General features: G+C 37.8%; 1 protein-coding gene and 1 pseudogene across 1 annotated transcript in view; both read left to right on the forward strand.

Moving 5' to 3' along the window:
- Nucleotides 1-626: 626 nt before the first annotated feature.
- On the forward strand, nucleotides 627-1,143 carry LOC131689547 (large ribosomal subunit protein uL1-like; annotated as a pseudogene).
- A 4,691-nt stretch (nucleotides 1,144-5,834) lies between these two features.
- LOC131689557 (autophagy protein 5) overlaps nucleotides 5,835-20,623 on the forward strand; it is an 81,001-nt gene continuing 66,212 nt past the window's right edge. The window contains exons 1-6 of the mRNA XM_058974747.1: nucleotides 5,835-6,186; nucleotides 6,254-6,353; nucleotides 6,419-6,524; nucleotides 6,585-6,709; nucleotides 7,201-7,298; nucleotides 8,194-8,299. Coding sequence (XP_058830730.1) covers nucleotides 6,037-6,186; nucleotides 6,254-6,353; nucleotides 6,419-6,524; nucleotides 6,585-6,709; nucleotides 7,201-7,298; nucleotides 8,194-8,299 — 685 coding nt within the window. The 5' untranslated portion in view covers nucleotides 5,835-6,036. The remainder of the gene's footprint in view (nucleotides 6,187-6,253; nucleotides 6,354-6,418; nucleotides 6,525-6,584; nucleotides 6,710-7,200; nucleotides 7,299-8,193; nucleotides 8,300-20,623) is intronic.

The following is a 20,623-nucleotide window of genomic DNA, read 5'->3' on the forward strand; positions in this document are numbered from 1 at the left end:
AGTTGGCTTTTAGGCCGTAATCATATGTCTGTCGAGATTTGTTCTCTTTTCTCGTGCAGTGACGACTGAGTGCGGATAGCTGTAGCAAATTGACGTGAGTATTTTTTTAAATTTCAGTGCTCTGTTTATTGGCATGATTTTTGTTTATAACATTAATTTTTTAACCTGCATATCAATTTCGGCAAAATGAGTTTCAGCGAAATCGTGTATATTTTCAGTCCGATTTCTGGCTATCGTATCGAAGAACATTCTGTATGAGTGCGTCAATGAGGTGTTGAAGAGTGAACCATCTTCGCTTCCTACAAACGGTGCAACTCGAGATTGGTCTGAAGAGCTAGGATCCCCAAAACGACACACTTCTCCGGTAGTCAAGTAGGTTCATATCTAATATCGGACACTGGAAGTGATACGCTTGTCATTCACTCGGATTGCTTATGGGTACTGATATCAGGAAATCGCCTTGTTTTGAGGGAACGGATCTGCGCTCAGGTTGTTAAAACCGGTACCGGAGGTGAGTTGGTGTTGGACAGATTTTCGCCGATGAGATCAGTTCTATTTTTACTGTCCAAATGACTAATGGAGGATTTTGTTTCTCTCTTTCCAGGTTAAAGTACATTATGCGTCTGAAAATGTAGGTTTATGTTTTTGGTGATCAGCAGCACTGCCATGAAGTAAAAGCAATGTTTTATACATGATGCCAAGCCTCTTAAGAAGATTAAGAAGAACATAATGCTGGTAAAGAAGCAAGCTAAGAAGTATGATGCCTTCCTATCATCCAAATCACTGGTCTAGCAGATTCCCTGTCTGCTCTGCCCGGGTCTTAACAAGGCTGGCAAGTTCCCCAGTCTGTTGGCGCACAGCGAATCGATGACGTAGAGGATCGACGAAGTCAAGGTAACCATCAAATTCCAGATGAAAAAGGTCTTGTGCCTGTCGGTTGCTGTTGGACACTTCAAAATGACTTCGGTCGAGCTGGATCTGAATGTACATCTGTCCATCAATTTCGCTGCTGAAAAAGCACTGGCTGAACCTTCGCTCGCTGCACATTAAATCCACAATAGCAAGTTTCCAGCGGCTGTACTAGAGGTAGCAGCAAAGGTTGCTTTCTGGTACGTAAAATTGTTACAAATTTGATTCATTATTCGTGACACTTGTGCAATAAAACAATAAAACCTAATGTTAATCAATTCTTATTCATCATCAATATTGAAAGAAAGCCTTCATTTTTGTATGTAAATATCTTTTTAAACATTCAGTTAATGTGGTAAAGTTATTCGGTTTACTTCTAATCAGTAATGACTATGCCGTTTGTTTTTTTTGTTTCTAATTCTCAGAGAAATAACAAATACACAGCAACATTGCTTTATTTTGATGATTTCTTAACCCAGCTATGTTAACACTTTTGGTTATTTATACATTACTTCGTGATCCCTCGTATGCTGGCGGTTGGTTTTTCTTTACCAGCTTTGGCACAGTGCTGGTAATCTAAACAGGTTTTCAACAAGTTAGAGTATTTCTGAAGCTCCAATGACATGAATTTTTAGTCAATTTACTCTAAAGAACTCTACCCAGTTATGTTCGGCCGGAATTCTGGCTGGTTCCACTTAATATTGCGGCACCAGCGACACAACCGATTCAAGTTGGAATCGGCTGTGTCACTGGAGCCGGTATATTAACTAGAACCAGCCAGAGTTCCGGTTCATTTTCGGCTGAAACTCGACCTCGTTCTTTGATTTGCTGCAATAGTTAACAACGGTGAACGGCCAGTGTTTGACGTCAGCTTGAATCATGAAATCGTCCAATTCGCAGCCAACCTACCACCTAGCGTAGAACATTATGTTTTGTAGGTTCATCTAAAAAGGACTTAGCTGGGTTTTGTCCGTTTGGCAAGGTTGGCTTGGTCGATGGCAATTGGACGGCGTTGGAATATTACAAGATGAAGTCATCTCAGTAAAAATGCTCAAAAAATGAGTCGGCGAGCTTGTTTACATAGTATTAGAATCTAAAAGCAATTTGAACCGAGTTCCTTGTGCTGAGTGGAATCAGTCCATGGAAACAAGCTCTCCGAAACTGTCAGGAAAGTGAGGTTAAACATTTTCATGCAGACTTTGTTTACAAAAAGCCATTTTGACAGAGCGAAGTTCACTCAGTTATGAATGAATATAGTACCGCGATTCACCACTTCATTTACAGTGTTCCCGATAAAATGATACAAAATATACTGAACAGTGCTGCCGAAACGCATATTTTGCGACTCACCATTCTTGCTTTGGTGAAAAAAATATTCAACATTCTTGCAATTTGCAATTTTTAAAATTTCATGAAAAATCCAGGAATTATTCTAAAAGCCTCGTTTAAACGGAAACGGAAATTTATAAAAATATGAAAACTATCGATAAAAAATAAGAAAAAATGGGGTCAGGTCTGACAAGAAAGGTCTATTGTAAGCAATTTCCAAAGTTCAAATCTTTCCCGAAGATGCCAGGTGTCGTTGTTAAATTTAACGTCAACGAAACTTTTTCACCGGTCAGAAATGCTTACTTCAACGTTCCAGCAGCATATCGGGAAATAGCTAGATAAAGGCTTGCAGAAATGGAGGAGCGAGATTTTGATATAATTGAAAAAGTGTCCACCGCACCGAATTGGATTAGTGGCATGTCAGCTGTTCCTAAAGGTAAAAAAGGGAAAGGCCCCGGCCGGTAATGCTGTGTTGGTTATTCTCAGCACACGAACACCATTAGGAATGAGTCTATTTCTCCGAATTTTCGAAAATATTTTTAAATTACGCTATCAGGAGTACACGGAGCAAAATCATGGACGCGAGCTTCTACAGTGTTGTTTTCGATGTACACGGGGATGCTATATTTAACATAGGCGGGGTGCTGCTTGTTCATCTGTCTGAATATTGCATTATATATAGCGGTCCTCACACGTTCAATATTTTTGTCAATACTAGAGAGTATTTGTCGGACTATCGACAGCGGGACACAGGTTTTCCGGAACCGCACGACGACGAGCAGAGTAACAAACACGCGGCGGACACTAGTCAGTCTCTAGTGGATCAGAGGAAACGGATCACTCGAAAATAAACCGCGAGTAAAACACAACGAACTACGTTGAGAAAACTTCACTTTTTATTCAGCGAGAAAGAAAAACTAAAACCGTGCGTTCTTCACGACGCGGCAAACAACTTTGTTCGTTTAATGATGGGTTATTTGTTGTTGCCAGATTTAGCTAGAGGTGCGCAAAATAATGCTACATTTCAAAAGGGCGTAATCATTGTTGATCCCCAACACTCCTCCTCAATGTGCAGCCACTTTACGATGAGATCCCAAACATCTCCCGGAAACGCTCGAGTTTTGTTGGTCCGTGAGGCTTGGTTAATACATCAGCTGCCATAACATCCGTCGGACAGTACTCCAGCGTTAACTGTCCGCTACTGCAAAGCTCTTCCACGAAACGCTCCTTCGTGTCGATATGCTTCGACTTTCGACTCGACCGTCCTGTCTTAATGAACGTTATACAGCTCTGATTGTACTCTCTCAATATTGTCGGCTTAAACTGTTCTTCGTCTAAATCACGCAGGAGATTTCTGAGCCAGATTGCATCTTGGCATGCTTCGCAGAGTGCGATATACTCGGCCTCCATGGAACTGAGTGTAACATTTGTCTGACGTCTGCTAGCCCAAGTGACCGCACCGTCGCCGAATTTAAAAACGAATCCCGTCGTTGACCGTCGCGTCTCTACATCATCTGCCCAGTCCGAATCGCTGTATCCAGATAGAACACTCTCGTCACCCACTCTCAAATGTAGGTAATACTTCTTCGTGCCTTGCAGATAACGCAGTACACGTTTGACAGCCGTCCAATCTCGTTCCGAAGGCTTCGCAAACTTTCGTCTGAGAATGGCCGCACTTGCCGCTTTATCCGGTCGAGCACATGCCGCAAGATAAAGCAGACCACCCACTAAACTTCGGTACAGAGTCACATTCTCAAAGTCATCGCTCGCATCAACAGTTTTGACATACCCAGGATCCATCGGGCATTTTGACGCTTTAGCCTGGCTCATCCCGAATCTGTCGATCAGCTGTTCAGTATAAGTAAGCAAACGAAGCTTGAACACACCTTCTTCACGTTTTACTTCCATACCCAAGAAGTGATGCACGTCTCCCAGACAAGTTAACTCAAATTCGATGTTGAGAGCTTCAATTATTCGCTTCATCTCCTCTGTATCGGCTGTTGCGACGAGGATATCGTCCACGTAAACCAATAGAAAAACAGTTGTACCACGTTCCTTTTTGACGAATAAACACCGATCTGCTGTAGACTGTTGGAAACCAAGCCGACCAAGAACACTCTGCAGCTTTTGGTTCCAACATCTCGCTGACTGACGCAGACCATAAATGCTGCGTTTGAGACGACAGACTAGCTCTTCCTCTCCTGGCACAACATAACCCGGTGGTTGTTTCATAAACACTTCTTCTTCGAGTTCCGCATTCAAGTAGGCCGTCTTAATGTCGAGATGTTTAACGACGAGTCCTTTCTTTGCGGCAACAGCGAGAAACGTACGGAACGTAGCTTGTTGTGTCACTGGAGCATACACTTGATCAAAATCAATGCCGTATTTTTGCGCGTAGCCTTGCGCCACAATGCGGGCCTTACACTTCACAACTTGTCCAAATTCGTTCTTCTTCACCTTAAAAACCCATTTCGAACCGATTATTTTACGACCTTTCGGTGGTGAAACTAGTTCCCACGTTTCATTCTGACGATGTGACTCAAGTTCATCGGCCATTGCATTGCGCCACGCATGACTGTGCTTGGCTTCTTCAACACTGTTAGGCTCTTCTTGCATACATTCCGCACTTCCTGCTGCAATGCCTAGCACGTAGTCGTTTAAATGCTGAGGCACAGCACCACGAGTCTTCCTAGCAGATCGTCGAAGTTCACAATCTCTCAGCTCTTCATTTTCACTTAAAGAGTCGTACACACTTTTATCACTTTCACTATCACTTCCTTTTTCAAGTCGACGTTCTTCTAGAGGATCACTTTGTGATGTTTCCACATTCATTTTTTCTTCACTGTTTACCTTCTGCGGTAGCATCTTCACTCTTTCAACAGTTACATGCTGCTCCTCCTCAGCAGCAATCGGATAATCCACCAAAGATGATCCATTGCCGAGCTCGATGAAGCGAGCATCTCGGCTCAGTTATCTGGTTAGACTCACGATCGGCGAAACGATACCCTTTGGTCTCCATGGAATAGCCGATTTTTAAGTTACATTTGCTTACCTTCACTCCAGCCAAATACAAATATGTATAAATTTGTATTTGCCCATACTAAGAACGGTTGGTTTCCAAATCGTTCTATGAAAGACGTTCGTTGGACCAATTTGGACAACGTCCAAATAACCGTTAAACAAACGTCCATCGTTGGACCCGTGTTGAACGATTTTGAAACAATTTTTTGGACGTCTCAGTGGGTATCAGAGTATCTCCACAGATAACAGACATTGGAATAGCGGGTTTTCACACACATTTCGAATCGAGTCTGTGGTATCTCTAAAATAGTCAATATTAATCGCTGTCTGAATAGCTAACTTCTTTTTCCAAGCAAAATAAAATCGTTTTGAATCGAAAGCGACAACAAAGTAAAAGCGTTGTGTTTTTATCGAGTTTTTATGTATTTATCCCGCCTATCTGTAATTAGTTTCAAACTCACCGCTTGGGCAGCGCAACAGTCGCTCAAAAGAGTAGACGCGCTTACCTGGATCGGAAGAAAATGGCAGTTTGGTTTCAGTGCATTTTTCGATACTTTTGACAATTTGCGCACGCACTCATATTCATCGCAGTGGTCAAGTAAAACAAAAACAAATCATTGCTCATAATTTTGTGTAATTTATTGATTCAATATCGTCGGACGTGAAATTTTCAATTCTTTTGGGATCTGCTAGTAGAAAGGATTCAATTTTAATTACTTATAGTGTTCAAGATTGCTAGTGTGCTAGGTGTTAGTCAAGTGGTGGCCTTGGACGGCAATGGCTAACGACCGAGAAATTCTGCGGGAAATTTGGGAAGGCAAAATCCCTATCCACTTTCAGCTTTCGCCGGACGAGACGGATGTCACACCGGATGAATTTTTCCTGCTCATACCGAGATTGAGCTACTTTCCGCTGGTGACCGAAAAGGTTTGATTAGTATGAGTTAAGGTACCTTAGCGAGGATGATAATAATATGATTTTCTTCCGGCTTCAGGTTCGTAAACACTTTTTGAAGTTCGTATCCAACGAGCTGCAGGATGGCGAAATGTGGCTTGACTGTAACGGGACGCCTCTCAAGTGGCACTATCCGATAGGTTAGATACTGTTCAAAATGTAGCTTTAGCGTTTTTATTTAAAACGATGTTTCTTCGTATCAAAGGTGTGCTATTCGATCTTCTAATCGGCAGCGAAGCCATTCTGCCCTGGCACATCACAGTTCACTTTTCCAAGTTCCCCGAGGAAGTACTGTTTCGGTGTCCGAATAAGTAGCTACTAGGGTTGGTTTGAAATGTAATGTGGGGGGATTAATTTTGTCACATTTGCAGGGACATCGTGGAGGCGCATTTCATGTCTAGTCTAAAGGAAGCCGACGTGCTGAAACATCGCGGTCAGGTCGTTTCAGCGATGCAGAAAAAGGATCACAATCAGTTATGGTTAGGATTAGTTAACGGTGAGTAGGGTGGTTGATTAAGGAGGATCAGTTTTGCGATGGCTGTTTCGCTGATGCTGGTAACGGATGGCATTGGAACTTTAAAATTTTGGCAAAACTGCTTTTTAACTAATATTTTACGTAGACCGGTTTTTTGTTTGACCAGAGAGTACTTTTCAATTACAATTTCTGGATTCAAATCCAAAATGTTTTTCGGGCGGATTACCGTCTCGAACAAATCTAATTTGAACGATCGATGACGTCTGCAAAATAATACGAATCGGGTTTGATCGTCTAAAATTGAAATCTCAATTCGATGCTCGTGGATTCAATTCGTTGTATTTAAATCTAATGCACTAAACCCAATTTTAGAGAACGTTTTATCATTTTTTCTTTTTGTGAATACATGGATTATCGCGAAATGAAGTGTTCAATTTTCGGGTTGAATTAGTGGCGCACTTAGTACACTTATTCGAATTACAATTGATTTGTTTAATTATCTACAATTTCAGATAAGTTTGATCAATTTTGGGCCGTCAACCGTAGACTAATGGAACCCATTCCGGACCAGGACGGATTCAAGCACATTCCAGTTAGATGTTATGCCGAGGTGAGTAAGTTTCTTAACAAATGTTAGTAGTTCAACTTAGCAACGCCATATGAAGGTAGCTTTTTTAACATTCTCAAGCTATTTTATGATGTCACTGTCTCAAAAATATATTATGAAGTGGCAAAATTAGTTTGTCTAATCTGACCATAATCGCATGTCAGTTCTATGTTTCATGAGATACCCTATATACATGGAACAGATTTACGAAATAGCCTGTTAATAATTTGCGCAAAAGTTATCAGCAAAGATCTTTTTCTAGTAGTGTATTAGCTTTAACAAAATTACAATTAATATGTGCATAAGCTCTCGCTCAGTACGCTCGAAAAAATGCAATTTAAAACAATTTACCAAAAAGCAAGTGAACAAGAATAACTTAGCTATTGTCAGTTAACATTTCCAAAAGTTATTAAAAAAATTTTATTACCATTTCCGTATTGTATTTGTATATAGAATTTTAAGCCAACTTTTGATTAAGATAGCCATTGATTTGCAGCATTTCAGGGGTTTAATTACGAGAAAAATCAAATTGCTTCCTTATGCAATTATTATTTGAGACGAAACTGTCAGGTTCTGATATTAACTGCTGTCCAAATATACGATCTGACAGTAGTTGGGACAAGAACCTGTCTCAGTTTCTGGGTCCAGTAAAAATGGTGGCATTGTATCGAACTGATCGTTGGCTTTCTTCAAGCTTTGAAACGATCAGTGCGCGCGCAGTTACCTAAATTTAGGGGCGCAGTACACTTAAGCTGTTCATGTCAAATTTGTTTGATATTGAAAAAAACGTCGTAAGCCTTGAAATTTATTAGATTTGACTTTTCATTCTAGTTACTTCTTTTAAAGAATTGATTCGAATTCAACTAAATAATCAAAACTTTACTTCACTACCCCCTAGGACGGCTCCTACCAGCAAAAACTAGTCGCACCCAGTACCGAGGCCGGTCAGAAACGTACCCTGCAGGATCTGCTGGAGGACTTTTCGACACCTGTCCGGAAAGCAGGTAGGTGTTCGCAAGTAATATTGCAAATATTTATTTCCTTGACACCTCGTCGCTTTGGCTGGCAATGTTCTGTCTTAATTTTCCCTTTGCATTCCTGCTATTCGATTCTTACTTTTGATCAACCGACGTCGGCAACGACCGGCTGTTTGTCGCTTTTACTTACCTGACCGACCAGCCTAGAAGTGAAAGCGGCACTGCAACGGGAAGGAAAGGTACCATTTACTTTTTCTTGAAAAGTTTGGTGCAAGGATCATTTTAGTCCCACGACGTTGGGAATGATACATTTGTTTGCAAAGGACCTTGTCTCTCGAAGAAAGAACGAATCTTTCTTTGTTTTCTCTTTTTGGTTGTTGGTGCAATTGTGAGGGTACCAAATTTGACGCTTCTTTTTTCACACCTTAAAATTTGCCTAGTTGTTTAATATTCATCGGGAAATAATCGTAAATGTAAGGTGATATTCCGGGAAGTTAGCGGTGAATGTTTTTCCTGGTGGGTATCAGGTGGACGACTCAAAATCGGTATGCACAATATTTGCTACGGTCAGTGCGCTCACTTGGTATGCAGACGGATGTAAGGATTTCTTTCAAATTATTTACTACGACATCTCCACTTTTTAAATATTCTTTGCCTAAACAAAAGCTTCATAATCGAATGATTCTAGATTGAAATTAACTATCGATTTATGCAGCTGATATGAATGAATTGAGTATTGAAGGATTTCTAGTAATTACGGGGAAAGAGTTCCAAAAACAGAAATGGAACGATTTAGGCAACGAATTGAATCCTTTTGGAGGTGCTACAAAAATACCTGGAGAGGGGAGATTTAAGGGCGAGGTCTCATTCCGATAACGCAACCCAAGTGATTAGCAATTTAGTAGTCTTGAACCTTGAGAATGTTCCAGGAGGCGAAGGCAACAGCGCGGAAAGCGGGTAAAACAGCCAAACGGCAGTCCTGGGAGGACTTCGTGGAAAAAAATCGTACCGAACTATACGACTACTGAGCTGTGGCGCACAGTGAAATACCTGCGTGGCGGTCGACGTCAGCATACTTCGGTACTCAAGCGGGCGGATGGATTTACGAATGGCTCCGAAGAAGTTGCAGAACAGCTGGCGAAATATTACAAACAATATCCAGCTATCCACTAACCTTTCAAAAACAAAAATAAAACACCGAACGAATGCGTATGTATCGATCACTCGACTCCAACGAAAAGTATAATATCGATATCACCATTAATGAACTATTATGGGCGCTAGTCAAACGTACGAGTATTACTCATTAGGGACCCGATATGGTGGGATACTCCATGCTTCAGCGACTTCCGCTGTCCGTGAAAACAATCCTCCTTGAACTACTGAACAATGCACTATGGTCCAAAAGCTGTATTTAGGAAGACAAAACTGTTTGCGCCTAAACCGTTAGTTTTAGATATATAGTATCTTCGGCAAACTTTCTTAGAACTTTCTTGCCGATTTTTTTATATTAGTTGAATTAGGGTGGTCCTTGTGGTTGGGGTGTTCAACGTATCAACTTTTTATATATGTAAAATTCAGCTACATAATGTTCTACAAAGTTGCAAATCAATTAAATTGAAGCAAATTTTCTGAAGAAACTATGGCTATCTCAAATGGTTCATGTGCTATGATTTTTGAAATATTTAAGGTAGGGTGGCTCTAAACAATGGTTTTCTATTAATATCTTTTTATGTGTTAATTTCTCGCTAATGCTTTGTTCTAGAGGTTGTTAGAACTTTTATAAATACATATTGCCGAAGCAATGAAGTTTCTATCTCTTTTGTTTGCATAGTTACATGCGATTTTCAGGTTTTTTTCAAAGCTATACATCTTCCAACCTTGCAAATTCATTTTCAATATTTTAATTTCATTTGAAAGATCGGAACTTTTCTAGTTTTTGGTGAAAAAAACGGCGGGAGCGTTATTTCTGTAAAAAAATAATTTATTTTTGAAAATGGAGTATTTTTCAATTAAAATCGTTCATAACTTTTCAAATAGACGAGATAACAACTTTGTTACTTCAGCAAAAATATTCGCCATACAAAGTTCTAAAAGTGCTGCAAACAAAGTATTTACAATAAATCAATGTCTGAAGTGACAAATGAGAATAAGTGATTTTAAGAGATCTCATTTTCATCGCTCAATCTCTTATTGTAAAATCAACTGAGAAATAGTCAATGTGTGTGATAATATCAAAAGTCACAGAAAACCTATTGAATATGTGACACTTTTTGAAAACACTACATTCAACCGTACAACTACATGTTAGTGTGAATTAACAATAGTGTTGATAGCGTACTATAGTAAACTCTAAATAAAAGATATCTATTACGTGGCCAATAAAGCAAATACACCAAATTCTTTTTTTGCACGGGGGATGCGTTCCGTGCAAAAAAAAAAACCGTGTAAAAAATCCGTGTTATTTCGAGAAACCGTGTAAAAAAATCCGTGCTATTTCGAGAAACCGTGCAAAAAAAATCCGTGCTATTTCGAGAAACCGTGCAAAAAAAATCCGTGTTATTGCGAGAAACCGTGCAAAAAAAATCCGTGCTATTTTGAGAAACCGTGTAAAAAAATCTGATTTTTTTTTATTTAACAGCTATTTTCTAATGGTATTTAACAATGAATACTGTTGGACATTTTAAATGCACAAGGGGGCTGTCAGTGTGCCCAGTAGAAGTTTTTTAATTTTTCGAGGTTTTTTTTAGAAAAATGTAAGTTTTTTTATTCGTTAAAAGAAGTTATTGTCCTTTGAAAAGCAATAGTTAAAATGGTAAAATGTTTCAACTATTTAGAGTTTGTTAACTTTTTGTAGATTACACTGTGCTACAGTGATTTTAAACTTTTAAAATGAACTAGTATAACAAATGCGATACAAAGTAATGTACACACGAAAATTTGAAGCAAACAAACATTTTTTGGGACCTTTGCCACAACAAAATTAGCTGCGTTGTCATTTTCAGCCGATTTTCGGTTTTGTAACATTTTTTGAACGAAGAAAACTAGACCTTTCGAACAGTATGCGGTCATATACAGTTTGGTAAGAAACATTGTTCGATTCTGGGACAACAATATCAAAATTGTATTTTTTTTGCGATTTTTTCATGTAAATGGTTATCTTCTCATTAAAAGAATTTTCATGAAAAGTAAAAAAATCATTTTGATGCAAAGACTCTTGCGCAATTGAAATGTCAGAAATTGTCAATTTTCAACGGCCTATTGATTGGCTTTTACTTAATTAAATACTCTTTCCTGGAAAGAGGCAGCATTTGCCATTTTGCAATGTTGACATTTGCCATTTTGCAATGTTTGATTAAAAATTCTATATAGTTGAAGTTGAAAAATTCGCTATTTTTCACTTAGCGAATCTAGTTTTTTTAACGACTGCAACCTATGCCTTGGTGGATATCGGTCCGTCCCGCGAGGCAAACTTTGCAAAATCGTACGAAATTGCGACTATCTGCCAATTAAACACCGATCTTCAGGAGGACGATAAAGTTTTGTGCATGTGTGTCTCAAAAAGTGTGATGTCCTCTAATTTGTCTACTTCTAAAAAATATTCTCCTGCCAGTGCGTTTGAGTCGTCTATATCTATACTAAACCAATTTAGAATTAGAACCGCCTTTGTTTCTATTCTTTTCTTTCGTCTCCTAGGTCTGAAGCGGATCAATCGACTATTAATAAATATGATAAAAGATGCCAGCAGTATTGGCCCTTATTCGCAAATACTTTATTCACTACAACTGTGCTATATTTCTTCTCGAAAATTTGAAAATCTCTGTTCTAAATAGTCGATATTGGTAGTTGTTATGATGTACAATACATTAGGAAAATATGCTAGAGTAGTGACAATATTTTTCAGTTCCACAGATACAATCTCCCTTTATTGGATACTTCAGAGTTATTCGCATCTGCTCTCGGAGACCACCAAGGAAGGAGGAAGCGATTTGTTATTTCCAAGAACCAAAGCTCGAGTGAAACAATCAATATTCTCGTAGGTGCCAGTCCTGCACATCTTCTTGGAACCAGCTAACATATCCAAGCTCGACAGCTAGCTGAAGTCACATATATCTCCACCCAAGCGAAGTGATCAATTCGCTTGTAAGTAGGACCACTCATCTACAAACCAGTCATGAACACATCCGTACCAACGAGAATGGATCATACCAGACGAAGGCCACAGGTGCAGTACCAACTTGTCCCATCTCAGTCAAAAATAGACTTGTGCCTGTTCCTAACTCTTTGAAAGCTCTATTTAATCAGAGATCACTAATTGGTTGATAAAAAGAAACATCAGTCGTTATCTACTCAGACCAAACAATACGTATTGCGTATCCCTGCATATTAAAATCTCCGCTATCAGTTTCTAGCTTATCAAACTGAACAAGCAAAATTAATATACTTTGTGTAGTGGCACTACCCGGGGGAACTTGGCCAAATACCAATTGCTCCATTGCCAATGCGATGTGATATATGAACCGGAATATTATTTGATGATATCTAAAAAGCATACAATCCTATACAAACCATAGCCCAACATTATTGATTTTCAACTACCATAACTTGAATTTTGATTAACAACTCTTTTCCTAAAATTGAAAAATACGTGATTTTTACACATTGGCAGATCATCCCCATTTGTATTGCAAATATTCAATGCCATTAATTTCCAGCTGCCGTTACTAAATGCCTATTAAAAAAATATATTTTTTTTGCACGGTTTCTCGAAATAACACGGATTTTTTTTGCACGGTTTCTCAAAATACCACGGATTTTTTTTGCACGGTTTCTCGAAATAACACGGATTTTTTTTACACGGTTTCTTGAAATAACACGGATTTTTTTTGCACGGTTTCTCGAAATAACACGGATTTTTTTACACGGTTTCTCGAAATAGCACGGATTTTTTTTGCACGGTTTTTTTTTTCACGGGATGATCAAATCATTAAACTGGTATATCGAAATAGGTATTTTATACATAAAAATCGTGTTATTTTGCAAAACCGTGCAAAAAAAGTCGTGCAAAAAAAATCCGTGCAAAAAAAGTGCGTGCAAAAACAGAATCCGGTGTACCGTCATCATGCATTATATAGATGCTAGGGAATCGTGCTTTATAAGGTATTATACCAGTTCGCGTATAGCGATTTTCAGACTTCTTACTTTTATTTTTTCTGAAGTAACAAAAAATTGAGAATTTTTCCTTAACTTATGAATAACTATGAATAACAAACTCGTTTCAAGATTTTATTTTAAGATAACAAGATGTGAACTACTCGTTTTGAGCACTAGTCCAAACCAAAAAGGATTTACTTAAGTGAGCATAGATAACTTTTGTTGGCCGAATTAACGATAGTTTGCAGCTAGCACTACTGTAAATCCACTGTACCATTTAGATGTACGGTAGACTGTTCTTTCAAAAACGTTTACAAATCCAATAGAATTGCCATGACATTCGGCATTATCACACGCAATGACTATTTCTCAGTTGAATTTACCATAAGAGATTGCGCGATAAAAACGTGACCCCTTAAAATCACTATTTCTCATTTGTCACTTCAGACATAGATTTATCGTAAATACTTTGTTTGCAGCACTTTTAGAAGTTTGTGTGGCAAATATTTTTGCTGAAGTAACAAAGTTGTTATCTCGTCTATTTGAAAAGTTGTGACCGATTTTAATTGAAAAATACACCATTTGCAAAAATAATTTTTTTTTCAGAAATAATGCTCTCGTAGTTTTTTCACCAAAAGCTAGAAAAGTTTCGATGTTTCAAATGAAATTAAAAGATTGAAATCCATTTACAATGTTGGAAGATCTATAGCTTGGAAAAAAACCATTTTTGTTTTGAAAATCGCCAGTAACTATGCAAACAAAGGAGATAGAAACTTTATTGCTTCGGCAAAAATGTGTATTTATAAAAGTTCTAAAAATCTCTCGAACAAAGTATCAGCGATAAATTAACACATAAAAAGTTATTAATAGAAAACCAATTTTTAAAGAACCAACCTACCTTAAATATTGCAAAAATTATAGCACATGAACCATTAGAGATAGCCACATTATGTAGCTGAATTTTACATATCTAAAAAGTTGATACGTTGAACACCCCAATCACAAGTAGCACCCTAATTCAACTAATATAAAAAAAATCGGCAAGAAAGTTCTAAGAAAGTATGCCGAAGATACCATATATCTAAAACCAACGGTTAAGGCGCAAACAGTTTTGTCTTCCTAAATACAGCTTTGGAACCATAGTGCAATGTCAAGCGGCGTGCTCCATACCGGCTTGAACCTTCGTTCGAACCGGTCACAAATGTTGATAGCTCCTGGTTTACCTAGAGTTTTTCAACAGCAACAGTCTTTCTCAAGGCTACTTATATTTTCGCTCGATCAGTCTTTCTCAAGACTACCTATATTTTTTCGACAATTAGACTTTTTCTACTCAATCAGTCTTTTTCAAGACTAAAACATTTTTCAAGAACAATTCAGCCTAAAGAAATATTTAATTCTTCCAACATGCCTGGGTCCTCCCAGAAAGGCCGTGAACCAAAAATTAAAGCTAAACGGGAAAGGGTATCTTCTCCACCCGAAAATTCAATTGACTGCAGCAACTCATTCGATGTTTTATCCGAATGTGAAGCTGATGAAATTTCTAAATTTCCTCGCATTGCGCATAATGCCAATGAGAAGAAAGCTCAATCACCTCCGCCTATAACAGTGATGATCTCCGACTTCAAAGCCTTTCGAACTGAGCTTTCGACGTTCCTTCCGGACTTGAAAGTCTCTTTTCAGATTGGCCGAAGAGGAGAATGTCGAGTTACAGCGGAGGAATTGATTGGCCACAAACGACTACTCTAGTATCTTACGGAGAAGTTATATAAATTTTATTCATATGATTTCAAGACAGATAGACCATTTAAGGCTGTCTTGAAAGGGCTACCACATGGTCAAAGTTTGGATGAAATATCCAACGAATTGAAAAATTTACTTGTTTTTTCTCCTTCTCAAGTTATTCTTATGAAGAGAAAGGCTAGCGGCGATAACACGCCAGTACGCTCTGGAATTATCCAGGAGCTTTATTTAATTCATTTTAACCGTAATGAAGTTAATAATTTGAAAGTATTAGAAAAGGCACGTTTTATGTTCCACGTGCGAGTAAAGTGGGAACATTATAGACGACATGGGGAAGAATTCAAAATCTGACCTAGTGTCGCAGATGCCAAGGCTTTGGGCACGGCACAAAAAATTGTCATTTGGATTCCAAATGTATGATCTGTGGTGATAAATCGCACACGAAAGATACTTGTCTGGTGAAAAAAACCACAAAAAGTTTCAAATACGCTAATTGTAGCGAAAATCATGAATCGAATTTCTGGGGTTGTCCAGTTCGAGTAAAAATTATATATTCTCGTTCTAGACAACAAAAACAACAAATAAAAAATGCACCTACTTCTTCAGGTACACTTCAAGAAAACACGTTCAAACGTGTTAATCCGATTCAAAATAGATTAACAACTTCTTCTACCTCCGTCACACCATCCTACAATGGTGTGTCATCTTATGTTTCAGTGCCAGGTAACAAGGCTAAAATAACGGCTACCGTTACCACGCCTACAAACTCGTTTGCACCCAACGCTTCCTTTAGTCCAACGGATCTAGGTAGCGTAACGGAAGAAAAAAAATAAAATACCTGCAAGACTCTATGTTACCTATGATGATTGCCATGTTAAATTCTACCTCCATGTTTAAAGCTTTTCAAGCGGGGTGGGAATTTGCCAACAAAATTGTAATGAAAATAAAGTTTAACAATGACTTTAAATAATCATTTAAATTTATTAAATTGGAATGCTCGTTCATTAAAAACGTGCGAAGACGAATTTTTCAACTTCTTGAGGATACATAATGTGCATATAGCCGTTGTTTGGTTCAGTGTAGAAGCAGCACAGTGTCTGCCCTGGTATAATTTTTAGACAGGATGGCAGCCATGTATATTTTATTTCCCACCAGTGTCGCCTGCAGTATATTCATCTTGGGCAGAATGATTTATGCTGCTTTGTTTACATTACGGAAACAGTTCGCTTTTCTCGCTAAGTAAAAATGGTTATATTTCGACTGTTTCCGAGTAATAAGTGCATAAATAGTAGTAGGAAGAAGAATCCCAGTACAGTACATTTTTACAGTTCAAATGTAATAAACCCGCTAGACGAACATCACAACGTTTTGTACCGATTCTTGCAAGTTTAGTTTAACACCCGTCAATAATAAACTAATTTCGAGATACTCATTCAAGTGGCAGTCAACGTACCGAATCGAAATAAAAATCCCTAAAGATAAATTTGTAGTGATATTTATCGCCCCATACCGCCTACTTACTCGTGCCAGTGCTCCGCTCTGGAAGATCGTAATTTTACTTACCCGTTTGCTGCTCCTGTTGATGATCCGTTGTTCCTGAAAAGAAGCGCTGCTAAACGAAGGAAGTTGGTTACTCCCGTCCCATCATTGACCACTGTTCCTGAAAGAAGAAAGGTTACTTACTCAGTGATTGTCACTGTCGATGATCCGCTGTTCCTGAAATAAATAGGCTGCTAAAGGCAGAAGAAAGTTGAGTGCTCCTGTCCCGCCGATGATTCGCTGTTCCCGAAAACTAGATATACAAAATAAGAAGGTAATCCCATTCCCAAACAGAAATCCTGCCCCAACAGCCGTTGTGACCGAAACTTTTTTAAAACCAAATATTAAATTGAAGAGTAACTCTAATTTTGTTATTCATCGATTTGATCGAATTGTTGGATTCGGCGGAGGAATCGCAATAGCGGCTAATCGCAGGATCAAACATTCCGTTACGCCGTCTCTTGACACCAAGGTGATCGAGAGTTTGGGTATCGAAGTTGAAACTGATCTTGGTATCATTTTTATTGATGCAGTCTATTTGCCTTTTCAGTGCACTGGCGAGCAAATTAATTTCTTGAAAGGAGACTTACAAAAACTTACAAGAAAGAGGTTGAACAAATCAAACCAAATTCTAAACCTTTCTGGAAACTTTCTAAGGTACTTAAGAAACCTCAGAAACCAATTCCAGCTTTGAAGGAAGGTGACCACATACTTCTTACAAACTAAGAAAAAGCTCAAAAATTTGCTCAGCAGTTTGAAAGCGTCCATAATTTTAATCTCAACTTTGTGAGTCCTATTGAAATCGAAGTCTTACAAAAATATGAAAACGTTTCAAATGAAGTATTGTCTCTAGACGATATTGTTGACACAAACTATGATGAGATCAAATCCATCACGAAAAAGTTAAAAAATATGGAACAACACTCTTCTTAAAAACTTTGCCGAAATCACCATGAGATACTTGGTCAAAATATTCAACAAATGTTTTGAATTAGCATACTTCCCTGAAAGATGGAAAAATGCAAAGATTATTCCTATTTTGAAACCAGATAAAAACTCAGCAGAAGCATCTAGCTATCGACCAATTAGTTTACTCTCTTCTATTAGTAAATTATCTAAAAAAAATCATCCTAACTAGAATGATGTCACATATCAATGAGAATTCTATTTTTCTTCCTGAGCAGTTTGGATTTCGTATTGGACATTCAACTACTCATCAACTTGTGAGAGTAACTAACATGATAAAGGCAAATATCTCAGAGGTCTATTCTACTGGAGTTGCTCTTCTAGACATCGAAAAAGCTTTCGACAGTGTTTGGCACAAATGGTTAATTGCCAAAATGTGGGATTTCAATTTTCCAATTTACATAATAAAGATAATTAAAAATTATCTTACTAACCATACCCTACAGGTTTCTTATCAGAATTGTAAATCTAATAAGCTACCCGTTAAAGCAGGCGTCCCTCAAGGATCAAGCATCGCACCAATACTATACAATATTTTTACCTCTGATCTACCAAATCTACCTACAGGCTGTAAAAAGTCACTTTTCTGTGATGATACTAGCATCTCATCCACTGGGAGGAGTCTTCGTATTATCTGCAGTCGACTGCAACGAAGCTTGAATATTTTCAATGATTACCTGAAAAAATGGAAAATTTCCACTAATGCGGCAAACACACAATTGATTGTGTTTCCGCATAAGCCAAGAGCTTCTTCTCTTAAACCAAATAATAATCATATTATTAAATTTAATGGTTTGAATTTAACGTGGACAGATCAAGTTAAATACTTGGGTTTGATTTACGATAAAAAAAACTCACTTTTAAGAATCACATTGAACGAATCCAAACAAAATGCAACAAATATATAAAATGTTTATACCCTCTTATAAATAGGCTCTGTCTAAAGAACAAACTATTAATTTATAAACAAATATTAAGACCGGCAATGCTATATGCAGTGCCAATCTGGGCAAGTTGTTGTGGTACTAGGAAGAAAACGCTTCAAAGGATCAATCAATCTTCAATTGCAACGATAAGCTCTCTTTATAGTTTGTAAGTTAGTTTAAAAGATTTGTTTAGCTCCTTACTCAGAAGACAAGCAGGTTTAAAACATCCTACTGAAAAAAATACTTAGCTGCGAAAGCATATTATAACTTAATAATAATTAACTGAATCATGTAAACAATAGGGATGAAAAGTCACCACTTGTGGCTGAACACCCAATATACTAAATTAGAAATGTATTGCAAACAAAACAATATAATCAAATAGAAAATAATATATATAAAAAAGGGTGGCACAAATTTTAAAATTCAGTAGAACCTATCTAAAACTACTTGCCATACGACCTCATTCAACCATTCAAAATGTTGATTTGATAGGTTGCACCATATTTTAGCACAAATGGTTTAAAGTTTGTATGTGATTTAACATGGATAAACGATCCACATTATTTAATATTTCATAGACACGTTCCTATGTATTCTTAAAATATATGCTATGCTGATTTCGGTAGATACGAGTACCGTGTACAACTTCCCCAAAAAGTGTAATAGGCTACGACTTCTGATTCAAAAGTTATTCTTTATACAATGCTGAAGTATCTACCTCGTTGGTGAAAATTGAATTTATCTGAATACTCTGGCTGATATTTCAATCAAGTTAACCGTGATATGCTAGCAATAAGCCGAATTAGGAAGCTACCAACGTAAGCGGTCTTATAGTTCAGATGCGAGCGTCATAAATAGACAATCTGAAGGACGAGAGTTCGGTTATAAATTATTAATATTTTAATTTTTTTTGCTGCCCGTAAAGCGGGAACGTTATTATGCAGAATCGTTAGTTTCCAATAAAGTAATAAGGGAGATCTAAACCGATATTTCTGACGTGTTATTTTATTTTAGCAAATTTATATTCTAACGTTATATTCACGATGCTCATCCAATCTTAATCCCTGGATGATTCGTTCAAAAGTTTTGGTTAAAATCAAATCGTGCTTTATGGCCGGAGACACTCTTGCTGGCCTATAGTGACAGATATTGCCTGACTTACTCAATTAACCTACCTTCAGTTTACAGGGCACTCTGTAGCAGTTCCAGCTCCACAGGGATGTGGTGAACATCAGTTGAGCTTCAAAATAACGAGAATCTTGCCTGCTTCAGTCTCGTTTCAATTTTAATTTGCTCAACGTATATTATTGTACACAAAAAAATACATAAAAATAATTCTTTTACAATTCGATCCCAAGTCCTTTGGATCACATGTTTCGGACGATACCATCTGGACTATATTTCCGCTTTACACCAATGATATAACTGGTGACCACAAAAAATACGTCAAGGTTTACTTGATTGAAGGTTCAGCTCGCCGGGTAGCCAGAGACAGCACTATTTTCATAACTTTCAGGGCAACGAAAGTTTAATTTTGCAACAACTCATGAACCAGTTGTCATAGCTATGATCTGTCTTTAGAAGAAGTTGTTCTACTTGACTGAATCTATAGAATGCAGCATAAAATATATTTTGCAGGGGCACCAGGCGGCATATTTATGAATTTAATGAAAATATATTATTTTCTCATAGTAAACTCCATAGAAACTTAGAATAATTTGTGCTAAAACATGCTTCAACAGATTTGATTCAAATTTAGCGTAGGAGTTCGTTGAACAATTACGAATTTTTCTAACTTGGTTCTGTGGCAATAATTTTTTTTTTCATACATCCTCGTGCCACTCTAGTGTACATACTAGACCTCTCCACATTTTGAAAAAGTTTCAAAATTGGCATTGGTCAGCTCAAAATCTTGTTCTAGTTATGAATTTGGATGTTCCTGCCAAAAATTGCTCAAATCGGACATGGTTAGGAGGTGTCTCCAAGCAAAAAACGTATTTTGGCTGTGAATTCATAGTAAGTT

Source organism: Topomyia yanbarensis, chromosome 3 (assembly GCF_030247195.1).
Source record: "Topomyia yanbarensis strain Yona2022 chromosome 3, ASM3024719v1, whole genome shotgun sequence".
NCBI lineage: Eukaryota > Metazoa > Arthropoda > Insecta > Diptera > Culicidae > Topomyia > Topomyia yanbarensis.